We start from the raw sequence: 17631 nt of genomic DNA on the forward strand, positions 1-17631 counted from the left end.
TTCTTAGGATAGGCCTAAAGAAGGGTCAAGACCTAATCTTGGCACTTCCGGTCACGGAAGTCACAAGAATTAGGTTGTGTTGCATGCATCAACCAATGGTTGCGTACCACATCATTGACTGCGCCGTCGGGCACCAGATTGCTATGACATACGATTTGGTAATGTTGCGTTTGTGACAAGTGGGAAGGTGGAAGCATCCACTTGAACGCCCCTCTAACTCGTAATTACTGGTGGGAAACTCGTCTATCATCCTTGCGCGCCAACCTCTCCCACATGCTGAACTCTGACGTAACCTACTAAGGAAATGGCCTCTAAAGGCATTTTCAGCAGTTAAATGTAACAAAACATTCTTTATAAAAAACGATGTATTAATATGGTTTTTGAACACGTATTTGTTTACTAGCATGATAGCTTTAATTTTAGTTTATGGTTGCAGCAGCTTGTTGAAAATAAAGTAGAGCCGCACACTAGGAGCTCAGATGCAAAAATGTCATATCCAACGTTTCGACAGGCAAGCTGTCTTCATCAGGGTATAATCACAAACACTGCAGGGTGACTCGTTGATATAGTGTCAAAAGACACACAGGTGTCTGTAATCATGGCCAAGTGTGGCCTAATATCATTAGTTAATTCTCAAATATTAAAATGGCCTACAAAGAACAGCATACAAAAAACAGATGGATAGCATACGATCATAGATTCATTTTAGACTACACTAGCTTACAAACAATTACAATGGCAGAAGTCACAACAATCACATGAATGGATTCAGATCAAAGTCTACGTTGAGACCGAAGGGAGCAAGGGTATTTAAATTAAAGGTCCATGCAGCCTCTCGTCATAGACCCATACAAGATTACTTTGAATATAGCCAAAGGGAGCGTGATAAGATCATTGTTTCGGAGTCCCTTTTTGACATGCCGGGAGGTAATTCTGACCTCTCGAAATAACTTACATTTATCTAAGCGCCAGATGAGAACGCATCTACACATAGTCACTCTTAGTGATTATGTGCGTCAAGGCACTATTCCACGGGGACTCAGGTGGCAAAAAGAACGATAATTGGGACAACCCGCAGATGATTTCTGTGAGCGTTGGTGTGCCATCTTGAACAAATGCTCTATTGATTTAATTACATAAATTGTTGACCAGTTGGAAAATGATTTTATTGAAATGGATAACACGATTAAAGACAAACGCACAGCTCTACAAATAGCTGTTAATGATGATGGCATATTCAATGAACTGATAAACTAACCAAGCACTCCAAGACAAGTGGTCTACAGAAATAAAGGTACATAAAATCAATTCAACCAAGACAAAAAAGACAAGGCCGAGGATAAAGTCTACTTCTGGAGAAACCCTGACAAGGGAGGTCCTGCTCCTCCTCTCCATGACAGACGCAGGGGGAATGACGCTTACTTCGATCCACCCCCGTCTGACCAACACTACAACCAGTGTCTCATCGGCTTCCAGTGGCAGTTTTTTTATTCAACGAGAGACTGGGCCGACCGAAGGGCGGAGGTGGCCGCAGGCACGCTCATCGACGAGATGCCGCACCCGACGGGGTAAGAAGAAACGACTTTCAGGGGCAGAGGGGACCATTCACACGGTCCCAGAACCCACGGGACTGAGTGTCTTTCATTTATCAAGCAAGATATTGAGCCCTGCCCATGTCTCCTTGCTTTGTAAAGGACGCCAGCAGTATGATCTCTATCATTGAATCTCTTTATCCTCTCCCTGAGAATACCTTGTTAGTTACTTTTGATGTTGAGTCGTTATACACAAATATTCCACACGAGGGTGGTATTGAAGCTATGGAACATTTTCTTCTGCAACGTGACCCTAATTAACTACCTTCCAGTGCCTGCATTATAACATTGGCTGAAATAGTACTCACACACAACTACTTCATGTTTCTAAATTATTTCTTTATTCAGACGAAAGGTACTGCTATGGGATCCCTCATGGCTCATAACTATGCTAATTTGTATGTGGGTTACATGGAGAAAGTCTATTTTCAATCCTCTCAAATGTTTTCTTGCCTAACATCATTATTTGGAATTGTTATATTGATTATATATTTTTTTCTATGAAGGGGTGACGCAAAACAGCTCCAGGCATTTTATGCTTTTCTTAACTCCTGTTCTGATCATTTGAAATGTACTATGCAAACTGATTTGACGTGTATCAGATTTTTTGATCTTCTGATCTTGTGTGAAAATAATGTTCTATACACTGATCTTTACAGGAAACCTACTGATCGTAACTGTTGAGGACTGACAGTTGTCACCCACTTCCCTTGAAAAATAGTTTGCCCTACAGCCAATTCTGTCTAATCAAAAGAATTTGCAAAAAACATTCAGGTTTCGACAGAAATATGGCTGAGACGCAAAGACGATTCAAGGAGAGGGGGTACAAAAATGATCAGATTAATATTGCCATTGAAAAAAATCCAAAACAAAACATGACGTTTTTCAAGGTCAGTCTCTCAAAAAGACACATTCTTGTGTTCTAACTACCAGCTATTCAAAGTGCTCTGAAAAAATTAAGGGAATTGTTCAAACATTGGCACTTTCTAAAATCCGATGATAATCTCAGTAATGTGTTTTCGGACCTTCCCTTGGTCGTATTCTCACGGGGCAGACATCTGAGACCAATTGATACACTCAGATTTACCACCCCAAGATATTCCTGAACGGATTTACCTTTTTTTACATGCTGTTCTTTATATGCCATTTTAATATTTGAGAATTAACCAATGATATTAGGCCACACTTGGCCATGATTACAGACACCTGTGTGTCTTTTGACACTATATAAACGAGTCATACCGCAGTGTTTGTACCCTGATGAAGACAGCTTGCCTGTCGAAACGTTGGATATTACATTTTTGCATCTGAGCGCCTAGAGTGTGCGGCTCTCCTTTATTTTCAAGTTTTCTACTCCGCTAGCCAGCACCTCGTCTAAATAGGTGTGCGTTTATTTTTCTTCTAGAATACAGCAGCTTGTTGGCCATGAGCCAATCTGCGTTTCTCGACGTGCATCCAACTGGTATTTACCGCTTCACACACTGATAATTACTACCGTCCCACATGGTTATCAATGCAGCATTAGCTGATACGTAAAATACCTATCCAGGCGTTGTAAGATCTCTCATGCATCAGCAACGTCTGATCAGGGGAACACAACCACCTGGCTGGCTTTCGCTAAATCCACAGCCAGCTGTGAATACTTACAGATTAACACATGCACCATCATTTTGGAGGAAACAGGTGGTGGTCATAGCCTTAATATATAGACAGCTCTTGTGCCCAAAAGCCTGTTTTAGCATGGGCAGTGCTATTGAGGACTTTCACAATTTTGAAGTAGTCAACTGGTTGGGACTTCCTTTGAGTTAAGGCAAGATCACATAATTCCATCCAGGTCATCAGGAGGAATCAGGCAATGAATTCTACTTGTGAGGAAACATTCCATAACTGTAGGTGTCAGTAAATTTCCAACCTTGGCTTTATACCTGTTCAAACACCACACTCCAGGTGGCAGTATGCACCCTTTCAGTCTGCTTACCAACTCATAGAAGTAGTAGAAGAATAAACTGTACTACTTCAAAATTAAGATGGCCTCAATGGCGCTGCCCATGTGCTCACAGAGGGCATAATGGGACAGATACAAAGAAGAGTCCTTGAAGGTTAGTGCTATCCAGGGTCCTTGGGATGTCCCTACCTTAATCCTTACCATAACCATTTTAAACGTCAACTTCAATGGGTAGGGAAGTCCTAAGGATCCCAGGTTGCAAGGACCTTGACTATCTCTATGGTGGTGGTGCAGTCTCCTTCATACATGCACACAAGCAATAAATTCAAATGGAACAATATGCTCACGGTACAAAATCACATGATTACCCACCATTTTCTGCAATTCATGGAGCCACCACCCTGTTACAGTTTAATAGCTGATTAATTATATCAAAGATTATGTATATACTGACAAGACACATGTCGCTCCGCACTAACAATGGGAGTAGTCCACAAAGCTCACGGCGGACTGTCTAGCTCCTGCCTATTCTTTCTTTCTTTTGGCTTGATAAATACATCTCATTTTTCATCCTTTTTTGAATATTCGATGAGGGTTATTGACGTCAACTGCCTGTATTTAATGGAGTGAGATGTGGTGGTGTAAAGTACTTAAGTAAAAATACTTTAAAGTACTACTTAATCACCCTGTCGTCTTAGATTTGGAAATGATGCTTTACAGCGAAAGCAATCTTTTTTTGGTATCTGTACTTTACTATTTATATTTTTGACAACTTTTACTTTTACTTCACTACATTCCTAAAGGAAATGATGTACTTTTTACTTCATACATTTTCACTGACACCCGAAAGTACTCGTTACATTTTGAATGCTTAGCAGGACAGGAAAATGGTCCAATTCACGCACTTATCAAGACAACACATGGTCATCCCTTCTGCCTCTGATCTGGCGGACTCACTAAACACAAATGCATCTTTTGTAAATGTCTGAGTGTTGGAGCTTTCATTTGGCTATCCATACATTTTAAAAACAAAAAAATGGTGCCACCTGCTTTGCTTAATAGAAGGAATTTGAAATTATTCATACTTTAACTTTTGATACTTCTTGAATTTATTTTGGGCAACAGACATATACAGCAAAGGTGTCCTATGCTGAGGTAGTGAAGAGAGTAGTAGAGGAAGATGGGTCCAGGGTGAGGGCTCTTAAGAGGATCCCTATGAGTAGGCCGAGGCCAATAGAGTGATCAGAATAACCTGTGCTTCGTTAAGGTTGTTTTTGTTTGGTGCTCTTAGCCATGGTTGTCAAGTACTGCAGGAATGACATGTAAAATCAGAGAGGATAGATGTGGTGGCAGCTGCAGAGAAGTACTTGGGTGTACAAGATGTTTTGAACAGGATCAGATGGGACCAAAGTAATGGAATAGTTTTGAGGTTTTAATGGGTGCAGGGTTAGTTTGTGAAAAAAATACAAATGACCAAGTGTAATGAATTCATACTGTACTACAGATTAGTAGGCTGATACACTGCCAATACAGTAGGTGGCGGTAGGTACCTAAAACATTTGAAGAAAAAGAAGAGCCAGCGGAACAATAGCACTGCCTGGAACCTATGATTATGGTCCTCGTATCAAGGGGGGACGTTAAACCGCTGGACCATGCTTTTCTTATGTTTTGTAATGTACAATCCAAGGTTGTGTGGGAGCTGAATTTACTTGGTGAGTTATTAACACTATCATCTAACATTACCTATCGTATTGACTTTGGGCAGTAATCAACAATAAACGAGACCTTGGCGGCATGAGCAGGTACGATTTATATGTAGTTTGTAGCTACCAAAGCAATTTACCCGTAGCTAGCTACATTAGCCTGCGCATGTTTACTAATGAATAATTGTTTCCTATGGATTTTTTTTTTTAGAAACGAACAGTAGTTAGCTAGTATATGTTATATTGTGTAGCTAAATTAGTGAGATAATATTAAGGGGTTTCTCAATGCTCTTTCACATCGGCTGTAATTGAGAATATTCTGGCCAACCATGTCTGTCTTGTTAGCTAGCAGATTGTAACTGCTAATGATGCTCCATTAGCCTTACATGATAAGTACCGTTTGGCGTAGCACTGAATTTTCGACCAACCTTAACTTTGCGATAACTTCGTTCTCAATTCGGTCAAACACGTATCTTCTAACATGTATGTCCCTTTCCAGTTGCAGGTTTTTCGTTTGAATTCAGAAAATGCTCCGTTATTAAATACGTACTATACAGAAATCGCTCTTCCTTTTCCTGGCTGTTAAAATTCGAATAATTCCCATAATTTCAGTTTGTGACAGCAAGCAAGTAGTGTATAGTGTAGGGAATCATTTTACCATCTAAACCACTGTGAAATGTATTTTCCATAACCAAAAATACAGTGGTGTAATGTACTAAAGTAAAAATACTTTAAAGAACTACTTAAGTCGTTTTTTTGGGGGGGGTTTTATCTGTACTTTACATTACTATTTATATTTTTGACAGCTTTTACTTTACTACATTCCTAAAGAAAATTATGTACGTTTTACTCCATACATTTCCCTGACACCCACAAGTACTTGTCTAATTAGTCTGTCACTATTGTCTAATTCGCGCATTTATAAAGAGAACATTCCTGGTCATCCCTACTGCCTCTGATCTGGCAGACTCACTAAACACATGTTTCGTTTGTAAATAATGTCTGAGTGTTGAACTGCGCCCCTGGCTATCCGTAAATATAAAAAAAAAACAAGAATCGTGTCGTCTGGTTTGCTTAATGTAACACATTTTAAATGATTTATACTTTTGATACTTAAGTACATTTTAAACCAAATACTTTTAGACAAGTAGTATTTTACTAGATTACTTTTACTTTAGTTGTTTTCTTTTTTAAGGTATCTTTACTTTTACTGCAAAAAAATGTATTTTCAGCTCTTTGAAGCTGGTGTACCAAACTGAAAGTAAAACACGCAAAAACGAAAGTTACGAACGGGAAGTATAGAAGTAATGCACATAGAACATATACCGCTTCTTAGACTTGCTTTCAATATGAGTGACAGATCTATAATGCACATTTGTATGTGAATATGTCTGGGTCGCCCAAAAAGTTACATATTGCAGCTTTAAAGAAATCAATGTTTTGTTCCATGAACTAATCGAGACAGTTGTGTCATGACATGTGGCACTTTGGTGTGGACCCACCTGTCTCAGTCATTGGGCTAGTTTTAGTGGTGAATGCAACAGACTGTTGACACAGGATGTTGTTGGTACCTTAATTGGGGAGAACGGGCTTGTGGTAATGACTGGAAATACATCAAACACAGCTGTTCCATTTGCTCCATTCCAGCCGTTATAGAGCTGTTCTCTCCTCAGCAGCCTCCTGTGGTTGATGAAAGTCGAAGTGTGAAGTCGAGGGAGGTGCATCTGTAACAGCCGAAAGTCGGACACTGATGTGGATTTCCACCCGCAAGGTTCAGTGCAACATGACAGTGTTTATAAAAGTTGTCTCCAACCCCCATATCACACACTCACAAACTGAAAATGTGTGTCTATTGAACATAAATTGGTGAGAGACCATTATATTACATTCATTTCTACACATCCACTGAATACATGAATTGCGGCAGAGTTGGTTCCTGTTTGTCACGTCTTTGGTCATGTTCGCATCAAAAACACCTTAATGATTGATTGACAATAGAGCCTCCCACAATGCAGGCGATGAATATTTATCCCCATAATGCAACACACTTTAAAAGGCCGACTTGACAACTGAAAAGCTTGAACGCCCAATGAAAGAAGATATATAAATAGTTTAAATATACATTTATAAATAGGCAAGATTGCAGCATACACATTGTTGGATTACTTCATGGAGCAAAAAAACAAACATTTTATTTTAATAACTGAGCTTTTTCTAAATTCAAACAAACCACCTGCAACTGAACACTGATATTTTAGAAGATATGTTTGGGCGAGTCGAGAACGAAGATAGTATCGCCAACTTAACCTTGTGGAAAATTCTGTGCTACGCAAAACAGTACTTATCCGGTAAGGGCTAATGGAGCATCACATTAGCTAACAGATTGCAACAGACTAATGTCTTACTAGCTAGCGAAGGGTTTTGCTTCCTTGCTTTACCAAATATATGTTTTATAAATTCCGTTTTTATCTGTATTTTTACCAGTGACAGGTTATTGTAGTGCAGTGAACCGGCATTAGCTACAGTTGAAGTCACCTTATCCAAATACATTTAAACTCAGTTTTTCACAATTCCTGACATTTAAGGTCATTTAGGGTCACCACTCTTTTAAGAATGTGAAATGTCAGAATAATAGTAGAGAAATATTTCAGCTTTCATTTATTTCTTCACATTCACAGGTGGGTCAGAAGTTTACATACACACTCAATTATTATTTGCTAACATTGCCTTTTAAGTTGTTTAACTTGGGTCAAACGTTTCGGTGACTTTTGGCCCATTCCTCCTTACAGAGCTGGTGTAACTCAGTCAGGTTTGTAGGCCTCCTTGCTCACACACTCTTTTTCAGTTGAGGTCAGGGCTTTGTGATGGCCACTCCCATACCTTGACTTTGTTGTCCTTAAGTCTTTTTTTGACAACTTTTATGCTTGGAGTCATTGTCCATTTGGAAGACCCATTTGTGACCAAGCTTTAATTTCTTGACTGATGTCTTGAGATATTGCTTCAAAATATCCACATAATTTTCCTCCCCCATGATGTAATCTATTTTGTGAAGTGCACCAGTCCCTCTTGCAGCAAAGCATCCCCACAACAGGATGCTGCCACCCCCGTGCTTCGCGGTTGGGATGGTGTTCTTCGGCTTGCAAGCCTCCCCTTTTTCCTACAAACATAATGATGGTCATTATGGCCAAACAGTTCTATTTGTGTTTCATCAGACCAGAGGACATTTCTCCATGTGCAGTTGCAAACCGAAGTCTGGCTTTTTTTTATGGCGGTTTTGGAGCAGTGGCTTCTTCCTTGTTGAGCGGCCTATCAGGTTATGACGATATAGGACTCGTTTTACTGTGGATATAGATACTTTTGTACCTGTTTCCTCCAGCATCTTCACGAGGTCCATTGCTGTTCTGGGATTGATTTACAATTTTCACACCAAAGCGCGTACATTTCTAGGAGACAGAATGTGTCTCCTTCCTGAGCGGTATGACGGCTGCATGTTCCCATGGTGTTTATACTTTCATGCTATTGTTTGTGGAGATTAACGTGGTACCTTCAGGCATTTGGAAATTGCTCCCAAGGATGAACCAGACTTAAAACCAGAGGTTGATTTCTTTTGACTTTCACATGATGTCAAGCAGAGGCACTGAGTTTGAAGGTAGGCCTTGAAATGCATCCACAGGTACACCTCCAATTGACTCAAATGATGTCAATTAGCCTATCAGAAGCTTCTAAAGCCATTACATAATTTTCTTGAATTTTCCAAGCTGTTTAAATGCACAGTCAACTTAGTGTATGTAAACCTCTGACCCACTGGAATTGTGATACTGTGAATTATAAGTTACATAATCTGTCTAAACACTTTTTGGATAAATTACTTGTGTCATGCACAATGTGATGTCCTAACCGACTTGCCAAAACTATAGTTTGTTAACAAGAAATTTGTGGAGTGGTTGAAAAATTTGTTTTAATGACTCCAACCTGAGTGTATGTAAACTTCTGACTTCAACTGTAGCTAGACTTGTTGTAATGCCTTAACACTGCTGAAGTGGTGCTGTCAGTTTAGCCCAATCTATCCCTGAACCTATCAGTTATCAACATGAAGGTTTAGTTAGTTCAGAAACGTTCACATTAACACATTTCAATGTTTTCACACCCAGGTGAACCCAGATAGGAGCAGCATCTGACTCGACTGAAGCTTGAACTTATAAACCCACTGCAGTCATGCTACTCCCCATCCTTGTCCGTGAGTCCCTATGCTGCTCAAAGAACTCTGTCTTACTGACATCCTCAAACATACAGACCTGTATCAGGGGTCTTCAGGGCATGGGAGCCAGGGGCCTCCACAGCTACGCCCAGTGGTTCCTCTGTAGGAGGCTTCCCTCACGCCTCAACACCCAAATACGGGGGGCCAAGAGTTGGAAGAGCCAGACCAAGCAGCAGGAGGATGAGTGGAGGAAGAGGAACAAGACAGTGCTGACGTATATCGCTGCTGCGGGGGTGGGGATGATCGGCATGTCCTACGCTGCTGTACCCCTCTACAGACTCTACTGCCAGGTAGAAGCAGAATCATATATGTAGAGAGTATGGACATTAAAGTTTCTGCATTATGTTTTTACATTACACTGTAATTCAAAATGGTGTCCATGTTAAACTATATGGCTCTGGGACAGGTAGGAGAGCAGAGATGGACCCAGAGAGACATACAATGTTTGATACAGTAGTACTGCCACTTGAAGATTGTTAATGTTTTATTTATGGAGGTAGATATAGTAGCACATCTCAAATTGCTGGTTTGCTTACAAGTCATTATAGAAGCCTTCATGAAATCTGGAGCTAAGCATTACAAGAAGACCTGAAAATAGTGGGTGAAAGATGGATGGATTTATTAGATAGCTGAGTGTCTCATCTGTTGTGTGTCTGTCTCTAGGCGTCCGGTCTGGGTGGGACGGCGGTGGCAGGTCACGATGCAGAGCAGGTGGAGACGATGACGCCGGTGATGGACCGCATCATTAAGATCACCTTCAACGCTGACACACACGCCAGCATGCAGTGGAACTTCCGCCCGCAGCAGTCTGAGATATACGTAAGACATGCTTAATATAGTGCTCACTCGCTCTCCCTCCACACACACACACCCAGTAAGGAGGATCCATTAGAAGACTGACAATTAAACCATTACTTTTAGCAGAAAACAAATCATTATTGTGTGTTACAATAGAGGTATTTTATTATGTGTTATCTTATTATTATTATGTTTTTTGAACAGGGACAATGAACAACAAAACATAAGTTTCAGTACACTTGAGAAAAGATCCGTTGTACCAGATTTAGCCAACAGCTAATATCCATCCGCAGTCCCCAGGCAGGTGAACAAGAAAAACATTATAATGGACATATAGATGCGTTTCCACAATGAAGTCAAGACATTGGTCACGAGTATGTTTGTGTTGTTACAATAGGTATTTTATTGTGTGTGTGTGTTACAATATAGGTATTTTATTGCGTATGTTGTGTTCCAGGTGGTTCCAGGAGAGACTGCCCTGGCCTTCTACAGAGCCAAGAACCCTACAGACAAACCTGTTATTGGGATCTCCACCTACAACGTTGTGCCCTTTGAGGCTGGACAGTACTTCAACAAGATACAGGTACTAATGAACATGTAGTCCATGTCATTTATTTTATTTAAAAAATATATATATATATTTCACATTTATTTAACCAGGTAGGCTAGTTGAGAACAAGTTCTCATTTACAACTGCGACCTGGTCAAGATAAAGCAAAGCAGTTTGACACATACAACAACACAGAGTTACACATGGAATAAGCAAACATACGGTCAATAATACAGTAGAAAAAGTCTATACAGTGTGTGCAAATGAGGTAAGATAAGGGAGGTAAGGCAATAAATAGGCCATGGTGGCGAAGTGATTACAATATACCAATTAAACACTGGAGTGATTGATGTGCAGAAGATGAATGTGCGAGTAGCGATACTGGGGTGCAAAGCAGCAAGATAAATAAATACAGTATTGGGATGAGGTAGTTGGATGGGCTATGTACAGGTGCAGTGATCTGCTCTGACAGCTGGTGCTTAAAGCTAGTGAGGGAGATATGAGTCTTCAGCTTTAGTGATTTTTGCAGTTCGTTCCAATCATTGGCAGCAGAGAACTGCAGGGGAAGGCGGCCAAAAGAGGAATTGGCTTTGGGGGTGACCAGTGAGATATACCTGCTGGAGCGCGTGGTACGGGTGAGTGCTGCTATGGTGACCGGTGAGCTGAGATAAGGCGGGGCTTTACCTAGCAAAGACTTGTAGATGACCTGGAGCCAGTGGGTTTGGCGATGAGTATGAAGCGAGGGCCAGGCAACGAGAGAGTACAGGAGGATGCTGTGAAGGATGCTTTGTTGCGAAATAGGAAGCTGATTCTAGATTTAATTTTGGATTGGAGATGCTTTATGTGAGTCTGGAAGGAGAGTTTACAGTCTAGCCAGACACCTAGGTATTTGTAGTTGTCCACATATTCTAAGTCAGAACCGTCCAGAGTAGTGATGCTGGATTGTCGGGAGAGTTGTATGACATTGTAGCTCGTCTGAAGGTTAGTTAACACTGTGTCCAAAGAAGGGCAAGATGTGTACAGAATGGTGTCGTCTGCGTAGAGGTGAATCAGAGAATCACCAGCAGCAAGAGCGACATTGTTGTATACAGAGAAGAGGCAGCCTGAGAATTGAACCCTGTGGCACCCCCATAGACTGCCAGAGGTCCGGACAACAGGCCCTCCGATTTGACACACTGAGCTCTATCAGAGAAGTATTTGGTGAACCAGGCGAGGCAGTCATTTGAGAAACCAAGGCTGTTGAGTCTGCCGATAAGAATGTGGTGATTGACAGAGTTGAAAGCATTGGCCCGGTCGATGAATACGGCTGCACAGTACTGTCTCTTATCGATTGTGGTTATGATATCGTTTAGGGCCTTGAGCATGGCTGAGGTGCACCCATGACCAGCTCTGAAACCAGATTGCATAGCGGAGAAGGTACGGTGGGATTCGAAATGGTCGGTCATCTGTTTGTTAACTTGGCTTTCGAAGACTTTAGAAAGGCAGGGTAGGATAGATATAGGTCTGTAGCAGTTTGGGTCTAGAGTGTCTCCCCCTTTGACGAGGGGGATGATCGCGACAGCTTTCCAATCTTTGGGAATCTCAGACAATACGAAAGAGAGATTGAGCAGCCTAGTAATAGGGGTTGCAATAATTTCAGCAGAAAAAGAGGGTCCAGATTGTCTAGCCCGGCTGATTTGTAGGAGTCCAGATTTTGCCGCTCTTTCAGAACATCAGAACATCCCGGGTATCCTGGATATTGACCTCATCCCGTCAGTTGAGGATGCCTGGTCATTCTTTAAGAGTAACTTCCTCACCATCTTAGATAAGCATGCTCCGTTCAAAAAATGCATAACTAAGAACAGATATAGCCCTTGGTTCACTCCAGACCTGACTGCCCTCGACCAGCAGAAAAACATCCTGTGGCGGACTGCAATGGCATCGAATAGACCCCGCGATATGCAACTGTTCAGGGAAGTCAGGAACCAATACACGCAGTCAGTCAGGAAAGCAAAGGCCAGCTTTTTAAAGCAGAAATTTGCATCCTGTAGCTCTAACACCAAAAAGTTCTGGGACACTGTAAAGTCCATGGAGAACAAGAGCACCTCCTCCCAGCTGCCCACTGCACTGAGGCTAGGTAACACGGTCACCACCGATAAATCCATGATAATGGAAAACTTCAACAAGCATTTCTCAACGGCTGGCCATGCCTTCATCCTGGCTACTCCGACCTCGACCAACAGCCCCCCGCAGCTACTCGCCCAAACCTCCCCAGCTTGTCCTTTACCCAAATCAAGATAGCAGATGTTCTGAAAGAGCTGCAAAACCTGGGCCCATACAAATCAGCTGGGCTTGACAATCTGGACCCTCTATTTCTGAAACTATCTGCCGCCGTTGTCGCAACCCCTATTACCAGCCTGTTCAACCTCTCTTTCATATCGTCTGAGATCTCCAAGGATTGGTAAGCTGCCGCAGTCATCCCCCTCTTCAAATGGGGAGACACCCTGGACCCAAACTGTTATAGACCTATATCCATCCTGCCCTGCCTATCTAAGGTCTCCGAAAGCCAAGTCAACAAACAGATCACTGACCATCTCGAATCCCACCGTACCTTCTCCGCTCTGCAATCTGGTTTCTGAGCCTGTCACGGGTGCACCTCACTCAAAGTACTAAACAATATCATAACCGCCATCGATAAAAGATGCAGCCGTCTTCATCGACCTGGCCAAGGCTTTCGACTCTGTCAATCACCATATTCTTATCGGCAGACTCAGTAGCCTCGGTTTTTCTAATGACTGCCTTGCCTGGTTCACCAACTACTTTGCAGATAGAGTTCAGTCTGTCAAATCGGTGGGCATGTTGTCCTGTCCTCTGGCAGTCTCTATGGGGTTGCCACAGGGTTAAATTCTCGGGCCGACTCTTTTCTCTGTATATATCAATGATGTTGCTCTTGCTGCGAGCGATTCCCTAATCCACCTCTACGCAGACGACACCATTCTGTATACTTCTGGCCCTTCCTTGGACACTGTGCTATCTAACCTCCAAACGAGCTTCAATGCCATACAACACTCCTTCCGTGGCCTCCAACTGCTCTTAAACGCTAGTAAAACCAAATGCATGCTTTTCAACCGTTCGCTGCCTGCACGCGCACGCCCGACTAGCATCACCACCCTGGATGGTTCCGACCTAGAATATGTGGACATCTGTAAGTACCTAGGTGTCTGGCTAGACTGTAAACTCTCCTTCCAGACTCATATTAAACATCTCCAATCTAAAATCAAATCTAGAGTCGGCTTTCTATTCCGCAACAAAGCCTCCTTCACTCACGCCGCCAAACACCCTAGTAAAACTGACTATCCTACCGATCCTCGACTTCGGCGATGTCATCTACAAAATAACTTCCAATACTCTACTCAGCAAACTGGATGCAGTTTATCACAGTGCCATCCGTTTTGTTACTAAAGCACCTTATACCACCCACCACTGCGACCTGTATGCTCTAGTCGGCTGGCCCTCACTACATATTCGTCGCCAGACCCACTGGCTCCAGGTCATCTACAAGTTCATGCTAGGTAAAGCTCCGCCTTATCTCAGTTCACTGGTCACGATGGCAACACCCACCCATAGCACGCGCTCCAGCAGGTGTATCTCACTGATCATCCCTAAAGCCAACACCTCATTTGGCCGCCTTCCAGTTCTCTGCTGCCTGTGACTGGAACTAATTGCAAAAATGGCTGAAGTTGGAGACTTTTATCTCCCTCACCAACTTTAAACATCAAGCACTGCAGCTCACATCAGTGTTGTAGTAATCGAGACAGGTCTCGCTTTAGGTGGTCTTGAACACAACACTGGCTCACACACAGCTTCATATACATTATTTAGTTTGCTGTGGGGACTCCTGACCTAAATTGAACCTCTGATATTTACCTCCATATTGAATCTCTTCTCCCCTCCCAGTGTTTCTGTTTTGAGGAGCAGCGGTTGAACCCTAAAGAGGAAGTGGACATGCCCGTGTTCTTTTACATCGACCCTGAATTTGACGAGGACCCACGTATGGCCCGTGTCGACACCATCACACTCTCATACACCTTCTTCGAGGCCAAGGAGGGACAGAAACTACCCCTCCCCGGATATAGTCCGATTTCCCTACACAGCTGAAGATTGGCCTCATACTATTTATTGTTCTCCTCAGAGATGCTGAGTTAGTCCAATATATACAGGCATTCAATCCATTTCGTCACTACAGGATGTTACAGAAAATGTTACAGTGTGTGTATTAGACACAGATGATTGCTGTAATATCAGTCATTCATCCCTGAATCAGATAATGCGAAGATAATATACGAAAATGATCATGTACAGAGAAGGGGTTATGTAAGAATGTTGTCCATGTGATGAATAGTTAACTTATCAAGTGTCTTTAAGACTGTACAGTGTTCGTTAATCAAATAAATTATGATTTGAGCTTTGAGGACTAATCAGACTGTTCTACCCCCCCGTTTTAAGGGTCCATTTTATCCCTCTGAACTTTGCAAATGCCTTTTGTGTTTGTATTGCTGCAATTTCACCACTAGAGGTCATCACTAATCATTATGGATTCGTATATCTGCCGAATGATACATCAATGTCATGTTTGCCATTTATTTTCCCATTTACCTGCTCATAATCGGTGACAATTCAAAAACAATGTTGTTCTCTGAGAACTTTCATCTGAGAATTTCCCCACAATCTTTTAAAGTTTTCCTTTTCAATTGCTACCATGGTTGTGCTTATTTCTTTTAGAAACATTTCATTTTGGGCCTGTCGATATAACAGTTTACATTTGTAAAGTGCTTTTCATCATACAGGAATAATGTGTGTGTTTAAAAAAAGAAAAACCTATAGGGTACCAGTCAAGTTTGGACACACATACTCATTCAAGAGTTTTTATTTTAATTTTTTTTTTTTACACTCACTTGATGAAGATCCCAAACTCCTCCTGTGTTTGATCTCTGTAGCCACCTATGATTTTCAACCCTGGATGAGAAACAAGGGACTGAAGTAAGGGTAACACTTTACACTACCGGTCAAAAGTTTTAGAACACCTCATTCAAAGGTTTTTATTTTTACTATTTTCTACATTGTAGAATAATAGTGAGGACATCAAAACTATGAATAACACACATGGAATCATGTAGTGAACACTTTTTTTGGTTCTCTCAATTTAAAACAGCAACTCCAGCTTCTCACTGAGAGATCGACCATCTGCTTCTGAACCTTAGCCCTGGCATCACGCTCAGCCTCAATTTCCTCCTCCAGCTCCTCCATATGGGCCTAGAACAGGGGGCAGAAGCAGGGGGGGATGAATACTTCAATACAGTAAAAAGTACCATCTTTACAATGTTAAGAAGCATAAGCAAGAAGCACTGTCTTTCAAGCAACTGAGCCACCAGGAAAAATGTGTGCTACCTGAAGGAATGTCAGTTTTTTTTTCAGGAAATTATTCCGGTGTGCTTTCCTGTACTTGAGTTTAGATCTCTTTCTGGAGCTGAGCTCCCAGAGACTGCTCATCCTCAATCTTGCTGTGGCCTTGGTCAGAATGTTGACTTTGTCCTTCTCTCCTTACCAGTCATCCAGTGTCTGCTTGTGGGACTCTTGGAAGGCTTTCTTCTCCTTGGTCAGCTTGGCAGCACTCCTCTGTCAGGTTTTTGGAACAATATACACTGCTCAAAAAAATAAAGGGAACACTTAAACAACACAATGTAACTCCAAGTCAATCACACTTCTGTGAAATCAAACTGTCCACTTAGGAAGCAACACTGACTGACAAATTTCACATGCTGTTGTGCAAATGGAATAGACAACAGGTGGAAATGATAGGCAATTAGCAAGACACCCCCAATAAAGGAGTGGTTCTGCAAGTGGTGACCACAGACCACTTCTCAGTTCCTATGCTTCCTGGCTGATGTTTTGGTCACTTTTGAATGCTGGCGGTGCTTTCACTCTAGTGGTAGCATGAGATGGAGTCTACAACCCACACAAGTGGCTCAGGTAGTGCAGCTCATCCAGGATGGAACATCAATGCGAGCTGTGGCAAGAAGGTTTGCTGTGTCTGTCAGCGTAGTGTCCAGAGCATGGAGGCGCTACCAGGAGACAGGCCAGTACATCAGGAGACGTGGAGGAGGCCGTAGGAGGACAACAACCCAGCAGCAGGACCACTACCTCCGCCTTTGTGCAAGGAGGAGCACTGCCAGAGCCCTGCAAAATGACCTCCAGCAGGCCACAAATGTGCATGTGTCTGCTCAAACGGTCAGAAACAGACTCCATGAGGGTGGTATGAGGGCCCGACGTCCACAGGTGGGGGTTGTGCTTACAGCCCAACACCGTGCAGGGCGTTTGGCATTTGCCAGAGAACACTAAGATTGGCAAATTCACCACTGGCGCCCTGTGCTCTTCACAGATGAAAGCAGGTTCACACTGAGCACGTGACAGAGTGAAGACGCCGTGGAGAACGTTCTGCTGCCTGCAACATCCTCCAGCATGACCGGTTTGGCGGTGGGTCAGTCATGGTGTGGGGTGGCATTTATTTGGGGGGCCGCACAGCCCTCCATGTGCTCGCCAGAGGTAGCCTGACTGCCATTAGGTACTGAGATGAGATCCTCAGACCCCTTGTGAGACCATATGCTGGTGCGGTTGGCCCTGGGTTCCTCCTAATGCAAGACAATGCTCGACCTCATGTGGCTGGAGTGTGTCAGCAGTTCCTGCAAGAGGAAAGCATTGATGCTATGGACTGGCCCACCCGTTCCCCAGACCTGAATCCAATTGAG

At 42.6% G+C, this 17631-nt stretch overlaps 1 protein-coding gene and 1 long non-coding RNA gene across 8 annotated transcripts; one reads left to right on the forward strand and one right to left on the reverse strand.

Annotated features, from left to right (window-relative positions):
* Nucleotides 1-1469: 1469 nt before the first annotated feature.
* Nucleotides 1470-15582, forward strand: LOC115112994 (cytochrome c oxidase assembly protein COX11, mitochondrial). Of its 7 annotated transcripts, none has more exons than XM_029640143.2 (6): nt 5145-5249; nt 6914-7011; nt 9392-9788; nt 10162-10317; nt 10754-10879; nt 14783-15582. In XM_029640143.2, the coding sequence occupies exons 3-6, from the start codon at nt 9456-9458 to the stop codon at nt 14981-14983; spliced, it is 816 nt and encodes a 271-aa protein (XP_029496003.1). In that variant the 5' UTR covers nt 5145-5249; nt 6914-7011; nt 9392-9455; the 3' UTR covers nt 14984-15582. The 7 variants fall into 7 exon arrangements, with proteins under 7 accessions (XP_029496007.1, XP_029496003.1, XP_029496002.1 ...); XM_065012700.1 differs by having other exon boundaries at nt 5147-5249; nt 6888-7011; XM_029640144.2 differs by having other exon boundaries at nt 5147-5249; nt 6917-7011.
* Nucleotides 15477-17447, reverse strand: LOC135565551 (uncharacterized). Its single transcript, XR_010461668.1, has 2 exons — nt 16431-17447; nt 15477-16138 (listed from the first exon to the last, which is right to left on the reverse strand). It is a non-coding gene; the product is annotated as an uncharacterized LOC135565551 (long non-coding RNA).
* Nucleotides 17448-17631: the final 184 nt, after the last annotated feature.

The sequence above is a fragment of the Oncorhynchus nerka genome, linkage group LG28 (genome assembly GCF_034236695.1).
Source record: "Oncorhynchus nerka isolate Pitt River linkage group LG28, Oner_Uvic_2.0, whole genome shotgun sequence".
NCBI lineage: Eukaryota > Metazoa > Chordata > Actinopteri > Salmoniformes > Salmonidae > Oncorhynchus > Oncorhynchus nerka.